The sequence below is a fragment of the Gopherus flavomarginatus genome, chromosome 7, assembly GCF_025201925.1.
Source record: "Gopherus flavomarginatus isolate rGopFla2 chromosome 7, rGopFla2.mat.asm, whole genome shotgun sequence".
Taxonomy (NCBI): Eukaryota; Metazoa; Chordata; order Testudines; family Testudinidae; genus Gopherus; species Gopherus flavomarginatus.
In genome coordinates, this window is record NC_066623.1 from 117,046,842 (window position 1) to 117,074,710 (window position 27,869).

Here is a 27,869-nt window from a genome sequence, read left to right on the forward strand (position 1 = left end):
GCGCCGGAGCCCGAGCGGGTCTGTGACTGGCAAGAGAAGCGGCGGGACGTGCCGGGGGCCGCTCAGCCTTGGCCCCAGAGCGCTGTGCTGCCCGGTAACGCGCTGCCGTCGGCAGTGCAATGGGGAGCTGCTGCTGTCGGTAGTGCTGCGTAGGCTGTGCCAGGGGCCAGATCTTAACCCCCCGTATTTAGGTGCCTAAAGAGGCAGGTAGGTGCCTAGGGAGTGTTCAGATCCTTAGGTGCCTCACTCTTACGGGGAGCTTAGAGAACTAACAGCAACAGAGAGGGAAGTTAGGTGCCCATGGCAATTAGGTGCCTAAGCACTTTTGAAAATCCTGCCACTTGCCTGTCAGCAGATTTAGGTGCCCAGATAACTGAAACTCTGGCTGGGAGGCTTTATGGATACTACAAAAGTATAAATTTAATTTCAAAACTGATTTAATGAAACAGGCACAATCCACTAATGTAAACACATTTAAACTGGTTTAACTGGCTTTTAAGCTTAGGAGAGGTTTCTGGCCCCATAGATAGTGGCATACAAGCTCAAGTGAGGGCTTGTCTACATCAGAAAGTTGCAGCGCTGGTGAGGGAGTTACAGCGCTGCAACTTAGGAGGTGTACACATCTGCAGGGCACCACCAGCGCTGCAACTCCCTGTTTGCAGCGCTGGCCGTACTCCCGTTTTGTCTCAGGTGTAGAGGATCCAGCGCTGGTGATCCAGCGCTGGTAATCAAGTATAGACACTTACCAGCGCTTTTCTTGACCTCCGTGGAATAAGCAGGTATCCCAGCATACCTGAGAAAGCCTCTGGTAATCAAGCTGGTCTCCTTCCCCGGCTTGCTCTCGCGTTCCCCGAACCCCGAGCAAGCAGGTCTCAGTCCCTGCGGTTTGCAGGGTGGTTCCGGGAACGCGAGAGCAAACCGGGAAAGGAGACCAGCTTCGCCGCGGTTTGCTCTCGCGTTCCGCGAACCACCCTGCAAACCGCAGGGAAGGAGACCTGCTTGCTCGGCGGTTCGGGGAACGCGAGAGCAAACCGGGGAAGGAGACCAGCTTCGCCGCGGTTTGCTCTCGCGTTCCCCGAACAAGCAGGTCTCCTTCCCTGCGGTTTGCACGGTGGTTCGCGGAACGCGAGAGCAAACCGCGGCGAAGCTGGTCTCCTTCCCCGGTTTGCTCTCGCGTTCCCCGAACCCGAGCAAGCAGGTCTCCTTCCCTGCGGTTTGCAGGGTGGTTCGCGGAACGCGAGAGCAAACCGCGGCGAAGCTGGTCTCCTTTCCCGGTTTGCTCTCGCGTTCCCCGAACCCGAGCAAGCAGGTCTCCTTCCCTGCGGTTTGCAGGGTGGTTCGCGGAACGCGAGAGCAAACCGCGGCGAAGCTGGTCTCCTTTCCCGGTTTGCTCTCGCGTTCCCCGAACCCGAGCAAGCAGGTCTCCTTCCCTGCGGTTTGCAGGGTGGTTCGCGGAACGCGAGAGCAAACCGCGGCGAAGCTGGTCTCCTTCCCCGGTTTGCTCTCGCGTTCCCTGAAACCCCTTGAAGCCGCCCAACAGCGCTGCAGTGTGGCCACATCTAACACCACTTGCAGCGCTGGTTGCTGTAAGTGTGGCCACTCTGCAGCGCTGGCCCTATACAGCTGTACTAATACAGCTGTAACAACCAGCGCTGCAAAATTTTAGATGTAGACATGGCCCGAGACTCCAAAGTACATAAATGAGAAATCCTGGCACAATGGTCTCAGACAGCCCAAGGCAAGGTCAGAGAAAGGTCTTTCAACAGCCACAGCAGCAGCAATTCTCTTCAGTTTGCTTGAGAGAATGAGACCGCAGCCCTCAGGCACTAGCTTAGTACAAGTAATACATGGTAATAAAGGACAGACAGGCCCATTTTCTTGTCCCCAAATGATTTCTGAAAGCTTTGTTTCCCAATAATATTTCTTTCCTCACTTTGTATGTGGGACATATGCAGAAGCAGTTAGGTAGCTATGTTGGGAACTGGTGTGTCTGGCCAGAGAGAGCAGAGTGTGCATGCACACTGCTCTCCGCAGTGTAGCTGTGTGATGGGAGGTTGCAGCCTTCCCCTGCTATCTATACCTTTGGACACACTGTTCACTTCTCCCAGCCATGAGGCTTGGTGACTGGCATGCCCTGAGAGCAAGGCTCCCCTGCCACTAGCGGCTGGGGCTGAAAACAGCAATCAGGACTGTGTTCTGCCTGCTCTGCTATCAATAAAGGTGCTACATAGGGTGACCGCAAGTGTGAAAAATCAGGACGAGGTGGGAGGTATTAGAAGCCTATATACAGGGCCAGCTTCAGGCACCAGCCAAGCAAACTCATGCTTGGGGCAGCAGATTCTAAGGGGCAGCTTCCGCCCAATGCTAGGGTGGCATGGATGCCCTTTTCTTTTTTCTTCTTTTTTGTTTGCTGCTCTGGCTGCCCTGTAGGGTCGGTGGTGCAGAGGAGGGGAGCGCTCTGCTGGGAGCCAGCTGCATTCTCTGTCTGCCCCAGCTGGTACCAGGACTGCAGCAAGCCTGGCAGCCCACGTTCTTCCCTCCCTGCCGACTGGAGCGGCATGGAGCCCTCCCGGAAGGCGGCGCGGCGGGAGAGGCTGAGTGGTGAGTGCCCTGGCTGCCCCCTTTCTCTCCCCCCCCCCTCCCCTGCTAGCCAGGGCGCACACTCCACTGCTCGGGGCACTTCTGCAGCGCAGGGAGTCCCGCTAGCTGAAAGTTTGCACATTGGCTCTGGCCGCCCCACAGGTTTTGTTGGGTTTTTTTTTGGCTTGGGGTGGCCAAAAAGCCAGAGCCAGCCCTGCCTATATAAGAAAAAGACCCCAAAATTGGGACTGTCCCTATAAAATCGGGACATCTGCTCACCCTAATGCTGCAGGATTTTAAACTGGTCCTGTTGGTTGTTACTAAGGCCTGTGGGCAATGGCTGCACTGTGTGCCTAGTGATGGTTCATGGGAGGGAGCTAGAGAGTAACTCATTACTAAGCCCATTACAAGGAGGGTTTCAGTTTGCCTAGTAAGAAGGGTGACGGGGGAGCCGGAAGACCTTTAAGGTTGAGAGTTTATGCTAATCTGGTGTGTGTAACCCCTTCAAATGATACCATAAATGTATCAAGCTCTATCTTAAAAACCAATTACGTTTCTTGTCTTCACTGCTCCTGGTGAGAGGCTGTTTCAGAGCCTTACTCCTCTAACGGTTAGAAAGCTGCTAATTTTGAGGCTGAAGTTACTCATGGCAAGTTTATCCCCATTCATTTTGGCGCCAATATTTTCCTTTGGCTCCAATAGTTCCTCTCCCTCCCTGGTGTTTACCCCTCTGATAAATTTAGAAAGAGCAATCAGGTGCCCTGTCAGTCTTCATTTTGCTTTGCTGAATAAGCCAAGCTCTTCCAGTCTCCTCTTGTATGCTAGGCTCTCCATTTCCCTGATCGTCCTAGTAGCCCTTCTCTGCACCTGTTTGAATTCAAACGGCCCCAGCCTCCTGTGTAATCTTCAGCATGAAACAGGCTGCTTCCCTTCTGTTACCTGAAACGCTGTGACAGACTCACTTATGTGAGAGACTCTGCATTAGGGCCTGTGTTGCATACACTTGCATCTGGGCTCACGTATGTACACAAGTGTCTTAGGTGTGCGCAGCATGTCTGGACGTGTGCCTGTGGCAACAGGGACTGGAAGTTTAAGCTGTGGGGGAGTAACACTGACAGACCCCGGTTGTTAGTGCATGGAATCAAACCTGGGACCTCTGGAGCTTAGTGCATGAGCCTCTACTGCATGAGCTCCAAGCCATATGGCTGTTAGCTAAGGCTGTAGAGCAGATTCATTAATCTCTAAGTGGTCTCAGTGCCACTAGAGGGACAGACCACCACACCCAGAAGGTGTGGGTTACAAGGGCACCTTTCCTGGCATTGCCTCCAGCTCTGAGTGGGCAAATCCCTTCTCTGAGCCTTAGTTTCCCCAGCTGCAGTGTATGTGCGTGTGTGCGTGCGTGCGCAGTTTTTTGGTCTGCTGTTAAGTTCTCAGTATCATTATTGACACAAATTGGCTCTTTCCCTTGCCCCTTTCCAAAATCAAGGTAGGAGGGGCTTTGGTATGTACATCCCCTCTGCTGCATGGTCGGGGGATTAAGCCACCTTCCTGGTCCCTCTTCACCATCCTCAGACCCCAAGGAGGCCCCTGTACAGGTTCAGCTCCAAAGTGAGGGAAGGAGTGCAGACAGGGTGAGCTGGAATGCACATTATTCCCACACCGCAAACCATAAGCAGAAGAGATAATATGGCCAGGGCCCTGTGAAGCCTCCCAGGGGTTCTAGGAGAAACCAGGACCACTAGGAGTCACTGCTACCATGGCTCCAGTGGAACTCCCTGCTGGGGGCAGGTACTGGCTGGGGCTGATTTACAGAGCCTGTGTACTGATGGCTCTGGCCTCCCACCACTCCATGGGGATAACCAGCTTTGGAGATTCTCCCCTGAGGCTTTTCCTGGAGGGGGAAAACCCCTTTCCCACTGATAGAGCAGTGTGAGATATGCTCTCAATGAGCTCCACACCCACAGAGGTTTTCTAGAGGAGGTGAGAATCCAGGCCATCTTCCTACTGCATTTTGGGAAGGGAAGTGTCAACCAGTCTAACTGCATATGCAAACAGCTGTATCGTGACTGGCGATGGCTGAGTCCACTCAAATCTGTTGCTCTCCTTGGCTGATCCAATCAGAGAACACATTCATATCTATTCTACTCAATTTAGGTTCCTTACACTGTGCTCTTCAGGGTAGTATCTGAGCACCTCTCACTAGCGCATAAAGTGACTAATGTCTGTCCCATGTGTGGTCTCTCCTCCGGTCCTTCATGGCAGAAGCATACACGGGAATGGTTTAGGATTTTTAAAATATATATACTTTGTTTTTTAAAGAAGGCAAGGCCTTTCAGTTGGAGAGATTTTGTGGGAATTCATTCAAGCTAGATAAATTCAGACTGGAAATAGTGTAAATTTTTAACATTGAAAGGAATTAATAATTGGAACAATGGATCAAGGGTCATGGTGGATTCTCCACAGACCATTTTTTAATCAAAATTGAATGTTTTTCTAAAAGCTCTGCTCTAGGAGTTATTGTGGGGATGTTCTCTGGCCTGTGCTCTACAGGTAGACTAGATGATTCCAATGGTCCATTCTGCCTTAAAAACTATGAATTCCACAGTCTCAGACTGAGAAAGCTCTGTCTCCCACATAGATCTGCTTTCTTCCTATTGCAGGGAGTTACATTGTGCCAGAGGCATGGAGTTCTCCACCAGTCTTCACCCCAGAGCTTTAGGTGATCATTTAGATACTCTGAGCACCTTGTGGCTCAGGACCGAGACCTTTAACTTAGTTTGATATTCCATGGGAGGCCAGTGTAGAGAGCGACAGGATGGGACTCCACAACTGAGGGGTCCAGTAATGGAGAGCTCTGCTTTGTGATGGGGGTTTCTCAAGAGCCTAGGTTTTCTTCAGGGCCTGCTGCAGAGTGTGCCACATTAGTAAACCACCCTGGTCCAATTGGCAGCAAGAGGCATCACATTCCAGGGAATGATTCTTTATTACTAATCAGTAATGCCACAGGGTGTGCACCACATTCCATAGAGCAAAGCACATGCCACGGCCCTGCACCCAGGAGCATCAGAGACCACGCCAGGGGATAGACAAGTGTAAGGATATGCTCTGGAGGTGGAGATGGACGGAACTGGGCACGCACAGGCACTGTGGAGAGTGGGAGGGAAAAAAGGGAGCACAAAGGACCTTGTTCTCATCTCAAATGGCTGTGGCTGAGGCAGAGGAGCCATATCTTAATGCTCTGGGGAGCCTCAGCATTTCCCAGCTTGGCTGACTGGAGGCATGTAGACAGTTTCACACAGTGCTGAAGGGAAGTGCAGGAGGCAGCCAGACTGGGGAACCAGGGGGAGGGGAAGCGGACTTCTTTTCTTGTCTCAGGTTGGGTCATCTATCATGCAGCAGGACCAGGACTGTGCTCAGCCCCTCCCATCCCCTTTTCAAAGCCCCCAGCTCCCACACAGAACCCAGGGGGGGCTCACCCCACTGTCCTAGACATCAGAATTCTGCAACCCCTCCCCAAGGAAAGCAGCTGGGGATCACAGGGGACAATGGCTGGGGTCCCTGGGGAAGAGTTGCAGATTTCTGACCTCAAAGGACAATTGTAGTGCCCCCACCCCAGCCTGCAGAACTTCTCTGGTAGTGCCAGAGTGCAGCTTGTTTGGAGATCTGCCTCAAAGGCTGATCACATGCCAGGGAGATCGGTATCACCCACCCACTGACTGCACAAACACCCCCGAGCCTGGCCCATCTAGTGCAGGATCCTGTTACCAGCAGCAGCTGACAGTGGAGGCCACAGAAGAAATGCACATAATGCTACAGCAGGGGTCAGCAACCTATGGCACGTGTGCCAAAGATGGCATGTGAGCTGATTTTTAATAGCACGCTGCTGCGTGCCGGAGTCCTGCCAGGCAGCAATGTGCCATTAAAACTCCTGCCCTGCCCAGCCCGGTCCGGGGGCAGGGGGCAAGGGAGGGGGTTGGGGAGGAACAGAGTCAGTGTGCTCGCTACTCCCGGCAGGGTCGGGGAGTGGAATAGGAGCATAGCCCCTCCAGCCCCCTTCCCTGACCCCCACCATACCCAGCCCTCTGCCCTGAGCCCTGACATCCCCCCCCACCTACCCACACCCCTCTGCCCTGAACCCCACACACACCCCAGGCCCCTGCCCTGACACCTGCATGCCCCTCACTTGCCCCCAGCCCTCTGCCCTGACTCTTGCACCCCTCTTCCCCACATACCCACCCCAAGCACCAAACGGGAGCTCCTGGACAGACCCTTCACCCCCAGCCCTGTGTTTAGTGCAGAGAGAGGAAAAGAATGGGCCAGAACCTGGGAGAAGGTAGGTACCCACTCTATGTGGGGAGGGCCGGGATCCCAGACTGGCAGCGGGCTGAGCGGGCCTGGCAGCCGGAACCTCTGAGCGGCAGTGGGCTGAGCGGCTCAGCCCACTGCTGGTCTGGGGTCCCGGCTGCAGGCCCCGCTCAGCCTGCTTCTGGCCTAGGTGAACAGAACCCCAGACCAGCAGCGGGCTGAGCAGGCTGGCAGAATAAGATCAACATTTTAATTTAATTTTAAATGAAGCTTCTTAAACATTTTGAAAACCTTGTTTATTTTACAATACAACAATAGTTTAGTTATATAATATATAGACTTATGGAGAGAGACCTTCTAAAATCATTACAATGTATGACTGGCATGCGAAACCTTAAAGTGAACAAATGAAGACTCGGCACAGCACTTCTGAAAGGTTGCCAACCCCTGCTCTACAGTATTAGCCCATGGGGGTTCCTCCTGCCGAGCTGAGAATCCAGGCAGGCATGGACATCCCAGCAGTGAGGTTCTAATGACATGCCAAGCCCTCTGCCTCACTCCCATCCTTGCTGGTCAGCCTAGGACATGCAGCAGATCCTGTATTCAGAGGAAGGGCTGCTGCTCCCAGCTTCTCATCAGCAGGTAGGACTGGTTAGAAATGTCTGTAGTGGACATGGACTGCTTCCCGGAGCATGGGCACTCCCAGTCCTCTTCCTCAGAGTCCACAGGCCCCCCTAAAGGCACGTGTTCAGCCTGGAGGCAGCTAGGCACCTGTGGGTTGTACTGGATCTCAGCCCGGTTCTGCTGGAGCTCTGAGTGAGCATCTGGGACATGGAGCAGGAGCACAGCGAGACCCCTAAGGTAGATGTCATCCCCTTCCCCTCTGTTGTCCAGGTACTCGTTCTCGTAGCGGCTGCCTGTGGGGCTGCTGGGATGCAGCACCATGTAGTCCTGATGGGGCGAGGAGAGATTGCTAGCGTCTTCATCCTCAGGGCCCTCCGGGATGGCAGACCCTGGGCATGCTGTCTTCAGCAGGGTGGGCTCTGGGGGAGTCTCAGCCCCCTTCCTCTCAGAAAGGACTTCCAGGAGGCAGGGTAGGATCACATCTTCCAAGGGCTTGTTGTAGAATGAAGTGTTTGCCTTAAGGAGAAGGGGAAATAGCATAGCTGAGTGTAGGCTGGGGCAGGACGGGGAGGGCCCCCGTCCTGAGCCCCCCCAGACCACATCTGTATCCCACCCTCTGTGTATATTCACACGCAGGACAGAGATCTCCAGGTGATACATTTCCCCAGTCACTAACCTCTGCCAATCTTGCCTGCCCTTGGTCCATTAATACATCTCCTGGGACCAATCCTCACATATCAACCTGCAAGCTGTTTCAAAGAACAAGCCTCATCCCTGCCTGCCTGCCTCAGTCTCCCGCTACATGATATGGGGGAAGTGACCCCTGACTCCCTTTGTAAAAGGCTTTGAGATCCACAGAGAAAAGTTGCTGCAGAAGAGAGAAGCCAAAAGGTGATGACCCTGCCTGACCTGAAGTCACCCCAGGAACCTGAGAGGTCCAGGACAGGTAAGCGTAAGAGTCAGGCCTGGCACAGTGGCAGCTCCCCACATGCACCACGAGGCTCAGAATGGGGGCATTACTCCTTGGGGAGCTCATGGAGAGGGCTGTACAGCCCTGTGTGTCTGGAAACACCTGGGTCTCCTTTGGGGTGGTTTTACAGCCCAGAAGCCACCCCCACATGGCTGGCTGACCCACAGGAGTGCTGAGCACCCAGCTCCAGCCACAGGGAGCTGCAGTGCTTAATTCCACTGAGACTGAGGCTTGTGATTACTTGGGAAATGGCTCCACAGGCAGAGATGTGACAAATAGCTCCAGTGAAAGGTTTTGCTTTGTTGGCTCTGGAGCAGGGATGTGGGGGAACACACAGTCTCGACCAGCTGGCATTCATCTGGGGCATAGGGTGGCCAGGTGCCCAGTTTTTGACCAGAAAGTCTGGTCGAAAAGGGACTTGACAGTGGCTGATCAAATCTACCAACCAGACACCCAAAGTCTGGTTACTGTAGGCAGGGGAGGCACTGGGTCATCACCTGCATCAGCCCCTACTCAGCCAGGGCTGCCTCTGACCTCCATGGCTGCAGCTCCCAGCCCCGGCTCCACAGGTGAGTCCCTCCTGGCGGGGCGGGGGGAGACCAGAGAGCCATGCGGAGGTGGGAGAGAAGAGGAGCAAATCAGAAGTGGAGTCTTGGGGTGCGGGGGGAGAAGGGGAAGAGGCAAGGCAAGGGAAAGAGGCGGGGCTGGGGAGGTTCTGGCACTCTGGTTCAGTGTCTGGTTTTTAAAACATTACAAAGTTGGTGACCCTACTGGGGCAGGACAGCCACCTCGGTTCCTGTCCTGGGAACATGGCCCGAGGCTTCTGCACCTCACCTGCTGCTGCTTGCTGTCAGTGAGGAAAGTGCCCAGGACGCGATGCAGATCTGGGGCAGGAGGCCAGAGCTTTCGCTTCACGCTGCTGGGTGAAGAAAAATGGGAGCATGAAATCAATCTCTCTCCAGCCTACACACACCAATAAAGGAAGACCGCCCCCACCCTCCTCAGCTCCACATGGCCCTGGGGGGGGGGGGGAAGGGGAAGACATTTTCACTCCCTCCCCCAGCACCTCACTGGTCCAAGGGCGGCTCCAGGCCCTAGCACGCCAAGCGTGCCGTGGGGGGCGCTCTGCCAGTCACCGGTCCCGTGGCTCCGGTGGACCTCCCGCAGGCATGCCACCGAAGGCACCCTGCCTGCTGCCCTCCTGGCGACCAGCAGAGCGCCCCTCACGGGATGATGCCATGCTTGGGGTAGTGAAATGTCTAGAGCCACCCCTGCACAAGTCTATGCGGGAGACACCATCCTGCCCCTGGCTAGTCCCAGAAACACACTAACCAGGCCTGTCACAGCATCCTAGCACAGTCCCTCTGGGGAAAAGACAAATTAGGGCATAAAAGGGTGGGCACAGCAGGGAGCCCTCTAGGGGACAGGCAGAGAACAGGGGAGCAGGAGACGTCAGTTATCTTTACCCTTGATGAGGGAGGGACCCGTAGGGAGCAGAGGTCTGTTACAGGAATGGGAGGGTGTCAGTTACCTGTACCCCAGTGGTGGGGACTCAGTTACCTGTACGCAGAGGGAAAAGAGCACCTCAGCCCCAGGAGTCCCACAAAGAAGAGCAGTGTGATGGTAAGGCTCAGTATTATCCAGCCGGGGACAGAGAAGGAAGCAGTGAATGCATCAGGCTCCCCAGTGTCCTTGCTGCCTGTGATGAAAATGGGAATTGTCTGTCATGTTATGAGCACTGTGCATCTCAGGTGACCCATCAGACTTTGTCTTGTGACCTGCTGGGTCCAAAGGGATTAAAGCACTGCCCCTGGTGCAGAGGAAGATATGAGGTGTTTGGGTCATGTAGCTGTCTGGGGTGGAACAAATGTGTCCTCAAGAACTGGCTGGGATCAACACATATCAACATGGAGGCATCCACCAGCTGACCTGACCTGAGGCACCAGGAGGGGTGCTGCCTGCCTGGATCCCACATCTGTGACATTAGGGAGAGGTTGCTGAAATAGAAATGTGGGTCTGGAAGGGACATCAAAAGGTCATGTAATCCTGCCCCCTGTGCTGAGAGAGGGCCAATTAAACCTAGTTCATATAATGATTGTTCTGAGCCTGATGGCTCTTGGCTTGATATGACATTCGAGATAATTACCTGTGAGTCCTAAGGATCCAGTCAATCCACAAGCAAGGGTCTGGCAGGTATCTAATGAAAGCAGCCACTTCCGTCTGCTCAACATCACTCCCTTGCTGGGTATGCTGCCTGCTAGACTACTCCTGCTCCAGACTGTGCTTGTTTTTACCTCAGCTCCTGCTCCACCCTCTGCCTGCTCAAGCCACAGCCAGTCGTCCAACTGTCCTGATGGACCATCCTTGGCAGGTGTTTGTCCAACCTGTTCTTAAAAACCTCCAGTGACGGGGATTCCACATCCTCCCTATTCTAGAAATTAACTACCCTTAGAGTTAGAAAGAGGCCTGTCCTGGGTCTGCTACTATTCAATAGTTACATCAGTTAGTTAAATAATGGAGTGGAAAGTACACTTACAAAATGTGCAGATGATACCAAACTGGGAGGGATTGCTAGCATTTAGAATGACAGAATTAGAATTCAAAACAACCACGACAAATTAGAGAATTGGTCTGAAATCAACAAGATGAAATTCAGTAAAGGCAAGTGCACACAGAATTTACTCCAAAGAGCAAGTCAAGGATACACACTTAAAACCACCTTCACTAAGCAAGGACAATACATCAGAAAAGTAGATTGCATTGTGCAAAATACACCAGGAGAACCTGTTTCAATACAGAAAAAACAAACCAACACACTTATTGCACATCCTCAGTTGTCACCTGCCACCCCACATTGGACCCATGATGTATCATGAAACAATTACAACCCATACTTGATGGGAACCCTCTTCTGGCCTTCAACTCCATCTTTGCCAAGCTCATCAGAAGCACGCTCCTCATTGCCCAGGACACACCAACTCAAAGTGGCACTAGTCCCTATTAGAACAGATGCCAAATCTGCAGACATATCTCCATGACAATGATCAATACCCCTCACAACACACCTTTCAAGATCCAGGGGTCCTACACGGGGTATACCCCATCCACTGCATCAAATGCCCAACAACAACTATGTGGGTGAAACCCGACAATCACTATGCTCTCAAAAATGATAAAAGACAAAAATAGTTTTATCATCCAGAAGTGAACATTCTTCACAAAGCAATCACTCCACAGCTGACCTCTCAGTGCTTGCCTGCAGAGGAAACCTGCAGAACACCTTCAAAAGACACTCTTGGGAACTTAAATTCGTAACTCTGCTGGACACTAAAAACCATGGACTTGACTTAACAGAGACACTGGTTGTATGGCTCATAACAGCAATTTATAGCACACTCTACTGCTTGCTAACCCTTAATTGCCCATTTCATTTTCAGTGGTCTCTTACAGCATGTTTGAGCCCTTTATACTTAATCTGTTCCATCTTGTATTTTACTTGGACACTCTGGTTACCTTCTCAGACTTGAGGAAGGCCTCTATGAAACTTGAAAACGTGTCCCTTCCACCAACAGAAGATGATCCAATAAAAGATACCTTCTCTCTCTCTCTCTCTCTCTCAAGTACTACACTTATGAAGATAAAATCAAATACACAACTACAAAATGGGGGCTAACTGGCTAGGTGGCAGTGCTGCTGAAAAGGATCTGGGGCTTGTAGCACAGTTGCGAAAAAGGCTAATGTTCTGGGGGGGTATGAAGAGGAGTGTCATATAAATGACACAGGAGGGAATTGTTGTACTCTACTTGGCACTGATGAGGCCTCAGATGGAGTCTTGTATCCAATTCTGGGCACCATACCTTTGGAAAGATATGGATAAACTAGAGAAAGTCCAGCATAAAGCAACAAAAAATATAAAAGGTTTTAAAAACTTGACCTAGGAGGAAAGGTTAAAAAAACTGGGCATGTTTAGTCTAGAGAAAAGCAGACTGTGGGAGGACCAGATTACAGTCATTAAATATGTTAAGTGCTGTTAGAAAGAGCATGAGATTAGTTCTCCATGGCCACTGAAGGTAGGACAAGAAGTAATGGGCTTAAAGGGAGATTTAGGTTAGATATTAGGAAAATCTTTCTAACTCTAAGGGTAATTAGGCTGGGGAATAGGCTTGCAAGGAAGGTTGTGGAATCCCCATCACTGGAGGTTTTAAGAACTGGCCGGACAAACAGTTGTCAAGGATCGTCTAGGTTTACTCGGTCCAGCCTCAATATGGGGGCTAGACTTGATGACCTCTTGAGGTCCCTTCCAGCACAACGTTTCTATGATTCTGTACCAATGGAGCAATCGGAAAAGATAGTGGGAACTCCAATGACCAAGAATGAATACTCAATGGGAAAGCCTGGCATGCTGAACAAGTGCACTTGGTATGGTTGCAGCACAAAGATAATGGACTGGAGGGGTCAGGGGCCTGGGAGAAGAACGGGGTTCACATATACAGAGCAGCTCTCCTTTGGGACTCAGAGAGAAAGAAGATGGATTCTACAGCAGCTTGGCTGGGGGAACCCCTGCACTGGCCAGTCCAGAAGTTTTCAAACTGGGGGGCATACTCCCACCCAGGGGGGTGCAGAAGAATGTCGGGGGGGGGGAGCAACACCACCAGGGAAGAGCGCTGCCACCTCCACCCTCTGGCTCACCTCAGTGGGGCACCCAGTATGTGGGTCAGTATCAACATCCACCATGGCTGCACCAATTTCCGCTCCCAGCAGCCTCCACCCCCAAAGACTGCATGTGCTTTCTCCCACCCTAAAAATCCGACATGGGGAGAGGCAAGGATTGTGTCTATTTTTGCCTGGATTGGGGGGGTGCACCCCAAAATTGTAACTCAAGAAGGGCTCAGCTCAAAAAGTTTGAAAACAGCTGGACCAGTCTGAACTCAGTCTTAATCTTTGCTCCCTATGCTAATCTAAGAAATCCCTGACACTGCATTCCAGATGGGGTCTGAGACAGATTACTTGGCATCACTGCAAATGCTGGCTGACCTTCACTGATCCCCAAGGGATGAAGAGTCTTCCTCAGTCAGACTCGCTGGGCAGAGCTCATTGGGAGACACGGGATGCTGGTGGCCAAAGTCATTGAGGTTGCATTGCCCACCTTTGTGGAACAGTGTGACCCACACTAATGGTGACTGTGGAGACTGCTAAAGGCTGGGGAATCTGTGACAGCACCTCCGCCGCATTGCCCCAGCCTCTAGTGCCCCTTGCCTCAGCCAGCTGCAGGCCCCCCTCCTCACTCAGGCTCGTCCCCATCAGGAGCACTGGCCCATACCTGCTCCAGATGGGGCCTCCACCACGATGGTCTCTGACCAGGCACTCCAGAACCCCTGGAGCTGCTGCCCATTGGGCTTGGCTCGCACCTGGAGGAGGTAGCAGGGGCCAGCACGCAGGTCCAGGGTCTCACTGTTGGCCGCATGCTGGATCTGCAGGACCTGCCCAGGAAAAGCTGGGTTACACCCTGAGGCAAGAGATGTTTCGCTGGGCTCCACATGCCCCGTGCTGACCCTGGGGATAGAGCTGATGGGGATTGGGGTGGGAGAGACAAAAGGCGGGCCAAGTTCTATTGGGTTTGACACCTTTTTTTCTTGGAGCCCTCCCCATGGTATTGGAGCACCTCCAGGGGAGGGGTGTGCCAGTTCCCATGGAGCCCTCCCGTGTGCGTGTCAATCCCCAGGCAGACCTTCCTTGCAGGGTAAGGGGTGTGCTAGTACCCAGGGAGACCTCTGTGGAGATGAGGGGGGTGCCAGTCCTCCTGGCAACCTCTCCTGCTGTGGGGGGCAGTCCCCAATTACCTTCCAGTCCAGACTGTTCTCCACTGAGTAGCGGATCTGATACACCATGTACTCTGCCAATTCCTCCTCTGGTGGGGCCCACTGCAGCCTCAGCTGCCCACCACTGATGTTGGCCTGCAAGATCCTTGGGGGGCTGGTGAGCACTGCAGTTGGAGCAAGGAGTGCATGTTGGCACAGCTGGGTGAAGGGAGAGTCCCTCGCGCAGTCCAGCCCCCGAGCTCCCCCCGCACTGATCCCGTCTCTGCCCAGCCAGGACAGGAGAGAGCTCCCTCCTGCTGCAGTGCCAGGGCTCCCTGGGCCGCACCCCATGCAGTCCAGACCCTCACAGCAGGGCCGGCTCCAGGCACCAGCGCAGGAAGCAGGCACTTGGGGCGGCCAATGGAAAGGGACGGCATGTCTGGGTCTTCGGAGGCGGGTCCCTCACTCCCTCTCCGAGGGAAGGACCCACTGCTGAATTGCTGCCGAAGAATGAAGCGGCGCGGTAGAGCTGCCGCCGAAGTGCTGCCGATCGTGGCTTCCCCCCCACCCCCCGCTTCGTGACTTGGGGCGGCAAAGAAGCTGGAGCTGGCCCTGCCTCACAGGACACAGGCTTGTGCAGCCACGGGGAGGAGACCTAGAAAGGAGACAGGATGGGGCGTCAGTGGGTTCTCACCGGCCTGGTGCATCCGGAACGGCTCCCTAAAGTAGCTGAGGGCTGGTTCAGGGTGCCCCCGAGAGATATTCACCAAGATGAAGATGTCACTGTCATTCCTGGGCTGGAACGTGCAGGCATGGGTGTTCTGGGGCCTTAGTCTGTGTTCTTGACAGCGCTGCCAAGCCTGGCCTCTGGGGAGGAAGCAAGGTGCACGCAAGTCCAGCTGGTACCTCTGCTTCCCAATCCCTCCAGCAGCCATGGCCACCCCTTCACTGACCTATCTCCATGCAGCCTGACTCCTCTCACCACCCTCACCCAAGTCACCCTCCCCCCCGCAGGGTAACAACCCCACCCTGTCTGTGAGGGCCCGAATGTCACCAGCAACTGGGCACTGCCCCAACCTTGCCCACAAGCACCTCTGGCCTCCTGGGATCTCTCCCCCTGGCTTGAGCCCACCCTGCTTCCTGAGAGTCTGTCCTCGCTCCCCAGCGGCTGCTTTTGGTGACCAGCCAAGTAATGGCTCTCCGTGCACATCACAGAAGGAATAGCATATGGCCCATCCCGTAGCACAGCCTCCTTCGTCTCTGCTCCTGAGCAAAGCAGTGCATGGGCAGGACAGAGAATCCCCTCAGTCTGGAAACCTCTGAGGCCTGCAGAGCACAGGCACTAGTTGGAGGCAAGGGAAGGCCCTAGCTGCATGGGATTTGCAGTGCTGTCCAACCTGGCAAGCTCTGCTCCTGGGACAGGGCGCTGCATCTGTGCATCTGAATGTCGAGCCCAGAACAGCTGAAGCACTTCCCCACCTCGCACAGGAGTGGCGTGTCCTGGGCACTGGCCGGAGCCTGTTACCTGGAGGCATCACTGCTCCCTTGGGATCGATAGAAGAGGCTGTGGGAGCTGTTGGAATCTGCAGAATCCCAGGTCCACTCACACTGCACCCATTGCAGGTCAGAGGTGAAACAGCGCAGCCCGATCTCTCCTGGGCAGGAGAGAGCAAGTGAGCTCCAAGCAGACAGTGCAAGGCCACAGGAACAAGGAGGCAGCTTATAGTTTGTTGGATGTCTGAGATCCTGCAGACAGGCCTCACAGAGCTGGGCTCTAGCAGTGGGCCCCTTTGTGCCCAACCTCCCAGGTGCCATCTCCCGCAGCTTCCACCAAACCCTGTCCTCTTGCTCTTTCGCTGTCAGTCTCCTCCCTTGATGCTCCTCAGAAGCCTTCCCAGATGGGCAGTTGTGGCAGTTCAAGGAGCCCTTGATGGATGAGCAGAGTTGGAGTGACACTCTCAGCCCCCACCCAGGCTCCTGCATGGGTTGTGTGTTACCAGGCAGGACTGGGGAGATGCTGTGTGTGCATCTCACAGCAAACCCTTCTGTCCAGGAGTCACTCACCTGAGGAGTGGGGTGTTTCAGCAGCCACTGCCTGAGACCAGGGACCCCAGAATCCATCCAGGGACAAGCCATCTGGCTTGGTGCGGATCCGGATGTGGTACTTGGCCCCGTGCTGCAGGGGGCGGAGGACACATGCCCTGGTGCTATGCACCTGCTTCTGTAGGAGAGGGACCAGACTGGGTGAGGAGGAGAACATGGGAGCTGTTTCAACCACCGCATATGTTGTCCTTGCCTCTAACAAGACGCCCCCAAACCTCTCAGCTCCTGAGCCCCAAGGGCCTGGGGCAGCACCAGAGACGTGAAAGAGAGTCACATTCTCCCCTGCAGGAGTCTGGCTGAATTTTCAGTGCGCCCATTATATGGCGCATGCCCATCTAGGGCAGGAAATGAGGTGACTGCAGCTGCCAGGCTGGGATTGGGAATTGCAGGGAGAATGGCATGAAGGTTCACCAGAGAGTTACCCACAGCCTGTAGGGCATGTTACAGCTGGCCAAGGCGGGAGGGACACAGCATTACCTACAGCCCAGGGGGTATGTCACAGCCAGCCATGGGAGGAGAAGAACCCAGGTGTTACCCATAGCCTGTGGGGTGTTACAGTCGACCACAGGAGAGAAACACATTACCTACAGCCCAGGGGGTATGTTACAGCTAGTGGCAGAGTTAGTGGGGCCTTGTGCACAGCTTCATTTTCAGGGAGCCCCTCCCTCGGGACCCAGCCAAGAAAAAACATCCTCTCTTATCTTCCCCGTCCCCTCCCCTGGTTTTTCATACATTTTTTCTTCATGCTCCTCCTATAAGTAATAGGAAGTAAATGAAAATAAAGTGAGGTACCTTGATTGGGGCAGGGGTTGGGGTCCAGGAGGGGATGCGGGGTTCAGGTTCTGGGAAGGAGTTTGGTGCAGGCTCTGGGCTGGAGTAGGGTGTTGGGGATGTCGGAGGGGTAAGGGCTCAGCCTCTGGGAGGAAGTCTGGGTGTGGGGTGCAGGCTCTGGGCTGGGGCATGGGGTTGGGGTGTGGCAGGGTCAGGGGGGTGGTGCTTACCTTGGGCGGCACAGCTCCCAAAGCGACCAGCACACCCCTCTGGCATCGGTTCCTCAGCTGGGGGGTGAGGGGGAGGCCAGGGGGTCTCTGTGTGCCACTGCCCACAGGCACCATCCCCTCACCACCCATTGGCCACAGTTACCAGCCAATGGGAGCTGCAGAGTCAGTGCTTGGGGTGGGGGCAACACACAGAGACACCCCCCTCCCCAAGGACCTCAGGGACATGCCAGCCACTTCGGGTAGTGGTGTGGCGCAGAGGGAAGGAGGCAACGTGGGCAGGGAGCCACCTTAGCCCTGCTGCTGGCACATCTCTGCACGCCCATTGAGGGAAGGAGGGCAGTGGGTCTCCGTGCACTGGCTGGGGCAGGGGCAGGGGCAGCACACGGAGCCACCTCCCCCCCCCACCAGGGGCATGCAGAGATGAGCCAGCTGCCGGCTGCTTCCAGGAGCAGTGTGGGCCCACCGGCCACAAAATGCACGCAGTGTAAGCCCTGCTGCACCCTCGGCCAGGACTCAGGGGCAGGTTGCCAGATGAGATTTGTCCTGCATTTTGGTGGATGCCCTGTCTTCGGGGGGCCTGTGCTACTGAACTGTTTGTTTCATGGTAAATCCACCTCTGGTTACAGCAGGCCACGGCGGGAGGAACACAGCAATGTTCACAGCCCATGGTGTATGTTACAGGCGGCCACGAAGGGTGAAACATGGTGTCACCCACAGCCCGTGGGGTATGTTACAGCCGGCCCTGGCAGGAGGAACACCGTGTTACCTACAGCCCATCCCATGGGGTATGTTACAGCCAGCCATGAAGGGAGGAACACAGCCTTACCCGACAGGGTGATTCCATGGAGCCCACAATGCAGTAGAGGATCTCATAGATGAAGAGCTCGGTGTATTCAGTAGCTGGGGGTTCCCAGCTCACCTGCAACTCCCTAGCTCTCCCAGTCCAGGTGACCGTTATATTCACAGGGGGAGCAATGAGCCCTGGAAGGAAAATACCAAAGCTAAAGGTCTCTGCTGCAGGCTCGTGGGCATTGCCACAGCTCCAAGGCCAGGCTAGCAGCATGCAGCACCAGCAGCCTGTAAGTAACCCACCCATGCGGCTGGGCACGGGGCCTGGCTGTGCCAGGACACACAGTCACTTCACGAAGAGCTGGGTACTGTTAGCAGCCAGTGCCCTGGGCTTGGAGCAGGGTCTGTTAGTACCTGGGCTTGCAGCTAAGCTGCCTCTCCATTACTGAGCAGTTGAGAGGCAGGTGGCATGGTCCCATGCTGGCAGATGATGTTAAACCGAGTGCTGGAAGAAGAGCTGCATGGAGCAAGCCTCAGAGCTGGGACTGAGCCAGCCAGGGCGTTTCCATCTCTGCAGAAAGGTGACGACCCCTGACGTCAAACACCACAGAGGCCCGACAGGAACCGTGTGGATGGGTTCCCCTTCTCTTTGGGCAGGAAGAGGGCGTCCACCTGAGCAGCAAGGGCTGTTTCTGTGCCGTGCCCTGGCCTGACTGGGAGGGGACCAGCATGCTGGCAGGCTGCACCAGGGTGTCGAGACCTCGGCAGTGGGGTGAGGGTCACTGCTGCTCTCCATGCATGGTGTGAGCATCAGTAGGTAATGGCAGCTCTCTCCTTCCTGGGCAGCACAGGACTGAGATGCTGGGAAACACCACCATGCCCCATCGGCCCAGCGACCTGCCAGAGTCAGAGAAAAGGGGCAGGGCCTGGGGCTTCCCATAGCAGTAAACTCTTCACCACACGGCCCCTGGAAAGGACAAAGCACTGGAGAATCGGCTGCGGCAGCCCTGAGCCTAGTAGGGCTTTTCCACCTCCAATGGCCGTGATGTAGAGGGTGGGGCTGGGCAGGGCTCCCTGTGCCTTGCAAGCAGAAAGCGGAGTCCAACACTCACCAACCGTCTCCACGGCGACTTCCCGGGAGTACTTGGTCTGGTTGCCAGGTGTGTCTAGCACGTGGATGCAGAGCTGTGTGAAGAGCCGCACCTCATGGCTGCTGGCGAAGACGCAGACGTAACGTCTGCCGCCGCCGCTCCGTCTCTGCACAGCCAGCATGCACTGCTTGGCCTTCTCCCTGGGGAGCAGAGCCGTCAGGGCGTGGGCTCGCAGTCCACACAGGCCCCCTTCCTCACCCTTGGGCACAGCCCCAGCCTTGTGGCCAGGCCAGGGGAACTGGGTCCCAGCAGGGTTGCCAACTTTCTAATTGCTGAAAACCAAACACCCCTGCCCTGCATCTTCCCCTGAGGCCCCACCCCGCTCAGTCCTCTCCCCTCTCTGTCCATCGCTCGCTCTCCACCCCCCCCCACTCCCCCGCTACCTGCAGAGCCAGGCTGGGAGGAGCTGATGTGGAGCCTGCCCGATCAGGGCACAGTGGGGGCCGGTCCCCACAGCGAGGGGCTGGGGCACAGTGGGGGCCGGTCCCCATAGCGAGGGGCTGGGGCACAGTGGGGCAGGGAAGGGTCAGTCCCACAGCGAGGGGCTGGGGCCGGGGCCGGGGCAGGGAAGGGTTGGATTGTTCAGAGGCCCAGAAGCTGCTCCATGCCCAGGGTCTCCCGGACGGAGCCCTGTGAACGGAGCCCATTGACTGCACAGTGCACTGGAGGCTCCTGGAGCCTCTGGCCTGGCCCTGCGTGTGCCCCCACAGCCTGTCTGTGAGAAGGTAGCTTGCAGACCCCTCACCCCTGCGCTCAGGGCCTTGTCCCTTCACCTAGGGGGCCAATATTGGAGTGAAAAACAGAACCCCGCAGAGGGGAGTTCTGAACTCCTAGACTGTTGGCATCCTATCAGCCGCGTAGTGAATACTGGCTAGGACCACCCTTAGAATGGAGGGGTCTGACAGAGAGAGATCATTCACACACACGGGCAGAGTAGTCCATTACACATGCACAATATTCGGTGCAGTTTTGCGTGCAAAAAAGGCACACCCAGTTACAGCAGTTGCATGTTCAAATAATCAATTTGAATGCTTGATCATGATAATTACAACTGAGATCATTGCGGATGATTTTTGTATATACAGTTCTGCACTTAGCACTTGAAAGAGCAGACCCATGGTGTGTGAGGGTAATTAGGGAGAGTGTTTGCGCGTTCTCTCCTCTCCCACCAGCAAGTAGAAAGCCATCATCCTTGCTGTTTAGCTCTGAGCATTGCTAAAGCATTCAGCAGACTGAGGGCTGACTGCTACCTGGAGCTCACAACTGGAGTCAATTGCAACCAGGAACCTTGGGTTCTTGCAGAATGAGGCGGGAGCGGGGTGCCCAGAACCACCTCTGACTGCAGCAGGGAGAAGGTGAGGAGCAGCCACAGCCCAGGGGCAGGGCCCAGATGGGAGCAGGGGTCCCCCAAGCAGTTTGTCCTGCTGCAGAGGGCAGAGCCTTCAGGCAGGGGCAGACCAGACTAGAGGCAGCTGCCACGTGTGGGTGTTGGGATGGGATGGAGCCAGCAGCGACTGTGGTCAACCAGATTTAATGCTGCCAGGTTTCCTTTTCAACCAGACGTTCCAGTCGAAAACTGGACACCCAGGCCCAGCAGCAGAGCCCTTTGTGGCAGGCCATGCTATTGCCTGCCCACCAACACCCACCCTGCGGGGTCCAGGCTTGCGGTAGGCAGCACAGGAAAGGAGGCTGCCCCCCCTCAGAAGCAGGTTCTCTGTCCGTGGGGGCCCAGGCAGCAGGGAGACAATGGGCAAGAGGCCAGGGCACTAAGATAGGGCTTGGGCAACCAGCATTCGAGTCCCTGCTCCCTGTGTGACCTTGGGCCAGGCTCTGAGACCCAGTTCCCAGCTGTACCAAGGAGCCAATGGCTCTGCGCTGCCTGTGAGGGTGGAGGGCAAAGCCAGACCACCAGGCACGCAGGCATTATGGTGGGGGCACCACAGAAGTACTGACAGTAGTAGGGGTGCGTTTCCCCACAAGGCTGCCAAGAACATACTGCAGCAGGGAGCCAGTTCCCAGGCTCTGGAAACCAGTGAAAGGCCAAGACTGCTGCAGAGGGCGAAGTGCTCCACTCGGAGCCGTGCTGGGGAGACAAGTGGAGTGCTTCATCATTGAGCAAACCTCCAAGAGTTAAGCAGGGCTGAGGCAGATGGGGAGTGCTGGCAGTCAGGTATCTGCCTAGGGTGCAGTGCAGCCAGCCTGGCCCTTGGGGAGGGAGAGGCCAGGGCTGGGATTCCAGGGCTTGTGAGTCCTGACCTACCCATTGTAGGTGTAGTAGAAGCGGTACGTGTGGTTCCCATGCTCTGCCTCCTCCTCATCCCAGAAACAGGTGAGGTCTTCAAAAGATCGGGAGAAGCAGCGAATGGTCTCAGAAACCTCTCCCAGGAGAGCCACATCTGCATGAAGGAGAGAGCTGTTTAGTGCGGAGGGGCCTGGAGAGGCTGCTCCATAGTACAGTCAAAGTGCCACCAGAAGGCAGTGAGTCCAGAAATACAGTGCCCCATTTGTGCAATTGCCGTGCACTGGCCTGGTCTCAGGGCAAATTAGAGCAACCATGTTGCTGTGTCCTGTGCCAGCTGCCAGCAGCACCCAGGGCTCATTCCAGTAACTGCAGCTCAACCAGCTGCCAGAGCAGCCTGGCCGCCACCCCGACCACACTGTTATGTTGAGGGGACAGGTGAGGCAGAGCAGCCACATGACAGCGCTGGGCCAGCTGAGATTTCCCCCAGGCAGGGGAATTTGCTGCTCTGTGTCACCAGAGCCGCATGTGGCAGCCCTACTGCTCCAGAAAGTTAGGGCTTTATGTCTTTGCAAGTTGTCAGGTGCCAAGGTGTAGTAGAAGTGGTACGTGTGATTCCCATGCTCTGCCTCCTCCTCATCCCAGAAACAGGTGAGGCACAAGATAGAAAAACATGCTATTGGTTTTTGATGTTGTATTAGGAAAGCTCCCTCCCCCTAGCCCAGGGCTTATAGGTGCTTCCCCAGCTCAGCCCCCAAAGGTAGGTGTTCATCACCCCCACCCCACCCCACCCCACCCAGACAGATGGGGAGCATATGGGGGCCCTGCCTGCCACCTTCTGTCACCATTTATCCCTGTGCAAAGCGGCTGCCAATGCTGCTCTGGGGCAAGGGGTGGACTGGGAGATGCACACAAGGGACAGGGAACCTGGGATTCAGCCTGGGATTCAGCCACAGAAAGTCCCTTCCCCACAGGTGGCCATCAGCCTCCCATGCTGGCCAGCTGGCAAAAGCTCTTTGGGAGGCCTAGCCATGTAACAGGTAAGAACCTGCCCGTCTCATCAGGCTCGCCCAAGCAGCCTTTTTACAAGGGTCCAGTGGGCTCACGAGCTCTGCTCCCAGTTCTGATTGGCCTCACAAACTGGGTGCCATGGGCCATCAGGATCCGAATCCATCCCTCCTCCCAGGCTATTGCGTAGGGAGGGGTGGGTCATTTGGGTACAAACAAACATCCCAAAATAGCCCTGTGGTTGGCGTGTGGCTCAGGCCAGCTCGGTGGGAAGCACACCCTGTCTCATGCTGGGCAATAGCATTCACTGCGGAAAAGTGTGAGGAAGTGAGATAAGGAAAAGCAGGTCCATGCGCTCCCAGGACAGACACAACAGCTCTGCAGCAGCAGCCCCTGGATGGAACAGACTAGCAGGAAGGCCTGGGGCTTCCGGACTCCTCCCTGGAGCCGGACCAGGGCATGGCCAGGGCTGGGCATCGCACAGGAGTTGGGGGGAGGAGACAATGCAGGCGAGAAAGAGGCAGGGAGTGCTGCACCATGCAGGGCTCAGGGAGCTGCCTGCTGGGGGCATGCATCCCTGCTGCCATCAGGGTCACAGCTGCTCAGACCCTCGCCCCATGCTGTCCCTAGGTTTGCACAGGTAATTGCTGCCATAGTCTCAGAGCATCTGTGTCCCAATCAGCGAGGCAGTGCCAGGACTCACCTAGGGAGAAGCGCAGTGAGAGGTGTCCTGGTGCCAGAGTGGGAAGAGGAGCCTGCAACTTGGGCTTCCACAGGAAGCATCAGGAGTTCCCTCAGCTCAGGGAGCTGATCTGACACCCCCCCCCTCCCCAGGAGCCCACCATCCAGCTGAAGACATCCCCCTTTCCCCCAAAGAGCCCGCTAGCCAGCCAGAGACCCCCCAGGGGAGCCTGCTATCCAGCCAGAAACATCCACCCTCCAGGAGCCCACCATCCAGCTGGAGACACCCTCCCCTGCAGGAGCCGGTTGGCCATAGACAATGTCCCAGGAAGCCAGCTGGCTGAAGGAGCTGCAAGGCCACCAGCATTAAGGTGGCATGGCTGGGGTGGCATGTACCATAATCTTCCAGTTCTTGGTTTTCAGCAGTGAGAGTTCAGCTGAACTCCACATTCTGGAAGGGCCCCAGACAACCCTGGGCACCCTCACCTCAGTGTGAATGAAGTTTTGGGGCATTTAGTTTCCTTGTTGTTTTGTATTTAAATAATTTCTCAGCCCACCCACATACCAGAGCCCAGCTCTCCCCTGCCACAAGCATGGGCTCCTTGGGAATGGTTATCCCAGTCCCAGAATTCCCTTCACTGCTCCTGCAGCATCTCCTGCCTAGGCCAGTTCTCCCTCCTCAGCCCACAGAGCGACAGGTGGTGGCATGGGACCTGCAGGGCCAGAGGCTAGGGAGACAATGCAGGGACAGTACAGAGCCTAGCATGGAGTCAGCTGGGACATTTCTGAAGATGGAGAGGCCCCCCACTCCCAGCCTCTGCCTCACATGGCTGTGCAATGCACACCCATACACACCCACACCCTCGCTACACTGCAAAAGCGGGGTTGGGACTTGGATTAGCTCAGTTGGGTGAAAATAGCTGAAGAAACAGCAATTTGGCTTTTATCACAGGTAAGCAGTGCATGCTGAAGCCTCTAGGGAGCCTGAGGGCAGACATCCCGCTGCTCACTCACAGGCAATGCTGACTTGCCTGGCATAGCTAACCAGTTAAAATAGCAGCAAACACAGGTTAAGAACACACTGGATTTCTTTCCAGGATAAAGATACCCACACAGCGCCCCTCACCCCCATAACATGTCCATGCACACACTCTCTCACACACCCCCACCTCACAACACTTGATGCAGCACCACTCAAAGGCAGGGAGCTGGTCAAGAGCAAAGAGGGATGCTCTCTCTTCCCAGGGACCTTGGGGTGCTCCCTGACCCTGGGGTCCCAGTGCACCCCTATCCCCAGCACTCACCAGTTGGCCAGAGGCATGTGCAGTGTGAACACATGACAGAGTCACTGCTGGGAGCATCTGCAGGGTCTAGCACAGGGGAGCTGTGCTTAACACAAGACCCAGGAGAGTTTGCAAAAGTGGCTAGTAGCCTGGGGCCCCTGTCTGAAGCAGACACTACCCACCCAGTCCCAGCTGTAAGTTGAAGCCATAGACTCATAGACTCTAGGACTGGAAGGGACCTCGAGAGGTCATCGAGTCCAGTCTCCTGCCCTCATGGCAGGACCAAATACTGTCTAGACCATCCCTGATAGACATTTATCTAACCTACTCTTAAATATCTCCAGAGATGGAGATTCCACAACTTCCCTAGGCAATCTATTCCAGTGTTTAACTACCCTGACAGTTAGGAACTTTTTCCTAATGTCCAACCTAAATCTCCCTTGCTGCAGTTTAAGCCCATTGCTTCTTGTTCTATCATTGGAGGCTAAGGTGAACAAGTTTTCTCCCTCCTCCTGATGACACCCTTTTAGATACCTGAAAACTGCTATCATGTCCCCTCTCAGTCTTCTCTTTTCCAAACTAAACAAACCCAATTCCTTCAGCCTTCCTTCATAGGTCATGTTCTCAAGACCTTTAATCATTCTTGTTGCTCTTCTCTGGACCCTCTCCAATTTCTCCACATCTTTCTTGAAATGCGGTGCCCAGAACTGGACACAATACTCCAGTTGAGGCCTAACCAGCGCAGAGTAAAGCGGAAGAATGACTTCTCGTGTCTTGTTTACAACACACCTGTTAATGCATCCCAGAATCACGTTTGCTTTTTTTGCAACAGTATCACACTGTTGACTCATATTAAGCTTGTGGTCCACTATGACCCCTAGATCTCTTTCTGCCATACTCCTTCCTAGACAGTCTCTTCCCATTCTGTATGTGTGCCTACCCCCATCAGCACATGACCCCAAGGAACCACTCACAACTAGGGAACAGCCAGGTGTGGCAGGGCCTTGGCCACTCCCCATTTTACTCAGCTCCAAACCAGAGGAACCTGGAGGTAGTCTGTTTTGGGACTGGGTCTGTTCAATATCTTCATCAACAACTTAGATGTTGGCATAGTAAGTACGCTTATTAAGTTTGCAGATGATACCAAACTGAGAGGGATTGCAACTGCTTTGGAGGACAGGGTCAAAATTCAAAATGATCTGGACAAATTGGAGAAATGGTCTGAGGTAAACAGGATGAAGTATAATAAAGACAAATGCAAAGTGCTCCACTTAGGAAGGAACAATCAGTTTCACACATACAGAATGGGAAGAGACTGCCTAGGAAGGAGTATGGCAGAAAGGGATCAATGGGTTATAGTGGACCACAAGCTAAATATGAGTCAACAATGTGATACTGTTGCAAAAAAAGCAAATGTGATTCTGGGATACATTAACAGGTGTGTTGTGAGCAAGACCCAAGAGTTCATTCTTCCGCTCTACTCTGCGCTGGTTAGGCCTCAACTGGAGTATTGTGTCCAGTTCTGGGCACCGCATTTCAAGAAAGATGTGGAGAAATTGGAGAGGGTCCAGAGAAGAGCAACAAGAATGATTAAAGGTCTAGAGAACATGACCTATGAAGGAAGGCTGAAAGAATTGGGTTTGTTTAGTTTGGAAAAGAAAAGACTGAGAGGGGACATGATAGCAGTTTTCAGGTATCTAAAAGGGTGTCATAAGGAGGAGGGAGAAAACTTGTTCACCTTAGCCTCTAAGGATAGAACAAGAAGCAATGGGCTTAAACTGCAGCAAGGAAGGTTTAGGTTGAACATTAGGAAAAAGTTCCACACTGGAATAAACTGCGTAGGGAGGTTGTGGAATCTCCATCTCTGGAGATATTTAAGAGTAGGTTAGATAAATGTCTATTAGGGATGGTCTAGACAGTACTTGGTCCTGCCATGAGGGCAGGGGACTGGACTCGGTGACCTCTCGAGGTCCCTTCCAGCCCTACAATCTATCAATCTATAAAGCCAGCTTTATGTGCTGGCAAGCTGGGCCAGGCTGGATGAGAGACCAACTGTTCCCTAGGCTCACACAGGCTCATCTCTGGCCATGGCCCATGCACCGACTGCAGAGACCCAAAAGAGACTGAGCACACCCTCCCCTGCTCCCGCCACAGCACTTTCCCAAGGGAGGATGCTAAGGAAGGACAGAGGCTCTTTGGACCCACCTTCAGATGTCACCGGAGCAGGGCTCAAAGCAGGAGTGAGGAGACTCAGCAGGAGTCCAGCTACCAAGAAAAGGGGCTGTTCTTGACACAGCTGGGCCCCCATTCTGCACAATGAGCATTCAGTGCCAGTCAGAGCACAGGGCTCCAGCCTCCTGCCCTGCAGAGCTGGGCACCCGGGGCAGGGCTGTTCTCTTTCTGGGCCTGGCTTGCTGCTGGAGCTCTGAGACACAAAGCCTTTATCTGAGACATGTCAGCCTCGCTCCGCAGGAAGCCTGGGTGAAGGGCCCCTTCCACCCCCCATCCACCCAACTTCCCCGGCCCCCAAACCACCATGCTGTGGCCGCTCAGTCGCTGACAGTGACGGCACCAATAGAGTCTGTTCCTATCAGATAGGCAGCACGTCCTGCCCTTGTGGCTACAGGAGAGAATGGAGGCCAGGATAGGAAGAAAAACAACCCTGCTGCGAGACACCCTGAGTCCCTGCATGGTGGGTAAGGAGGGGGTGCACCTGGGAGGGACTCCTGCCTCTAGGGTGCACACTGGGTCCCTCTTAGGCAGCACTCTGGGACTAGCTTTCCCCTACACACCCATTGTGTGATCTGCTCTTTGCACACACCAGACCAGTCAGGGGCATGCGCGCACACACCTCTCAGCTATTCATTCATTAACAACTCAAGACAACACAGGGTGACGGGGCTGCTGCATGTTACTGGTGAAAGGAAGCTCTGGCTCGTAGAGGAATGCTGCATGGTTTAGTCCCTTGGAGATTTCACACCTCACATCATCTCAGCCTGAACAGAAATCCCCTCCCAACACATCCTGTATCCACCACCTGTACAGGCTCAGCAAGATGGCGATATTCAGCTGTGCAGACAGGTGCCACCAGCCCCAGGCAACTGCTTGCTCCAAATGTACTAAGCTCCTGCCAGGCGCCTAAGGCCAAGCCAAGCGATTGAGAGGCCAGGCATGTGCTCCACACCATCTTCCCAGAGAGTGAGAGAGAGCGAGCAGAGCCAGAGGGCCCGTGCAGAGCACCAGGATACAGCTGCACCTCTGCGCTGCCTCGGACCCCACCGAGAGTCCATGTCCAGTGGGCACATAAGCCCAGCTCTGGGTTCCCTGGCTGCTCACA

General features: G+C 54.8%; 1 protein-coding gene across 6 annotated transcripts; it reads right to left on the reverse strand.

Annotated features, from left to right (window-relative positions):
* Positions 1 to 7,164: 7,164 nt before the first annotated feature.
* Positions 7,165 to 26,979, reverse strand: MPL (MPL proto-oncogene, thrombopoietin receptor). 6 transcript variants are annotated; one of them, XM_050961139.1, is made up of 12 exons: positions 26,738 to 26,979; positions 21,582 to 21,717; positions 19,283 to 19,461; positions 18,208 to 18,362; positions 16,342 to 16,498; positions 15,803 to 15,932; positions 14,972 to 15,144; positions 14,320 to 14,462; positions 13,800 to 13,959; positions 10,040 to 10,178; positions 9,314 to 9,395; positions 7,165 to 8,025 (listed from the first exon to the last, which is right to left on the reverse strand). In XM_050961139.1, the coding sequence occupies exons 1-12, from the start codon at positions 26,838 to 26,840 to the stop codon at positions 7,489 to 7,491; spliced, it is 2,094 nt and encodes a 697-aa protein (XP_050817096.1). In that variant the 5' UTR covers positions 26,841 to 26,979; the 3' UTR covers positions 7,165 to 7,488. The 6 variants fall into 6 exon arrangements, with proteins under 6 accessions (XP_050817096.1, XP_050817095.1, XP_050817093.1 ...); XM_050961138.1 differs by having other exon boundaries at positions 9,314 to 9,398; positions 16,342 to 16,495; positions 26,738 to 26,978; XM_050961136.1 differs by having other exon boundaries at positions 9,314 to 9,398; positions 26,738 to 26,978.
* Positions 26,980 to 27,869: the final 890 nt, after the last annotated feature.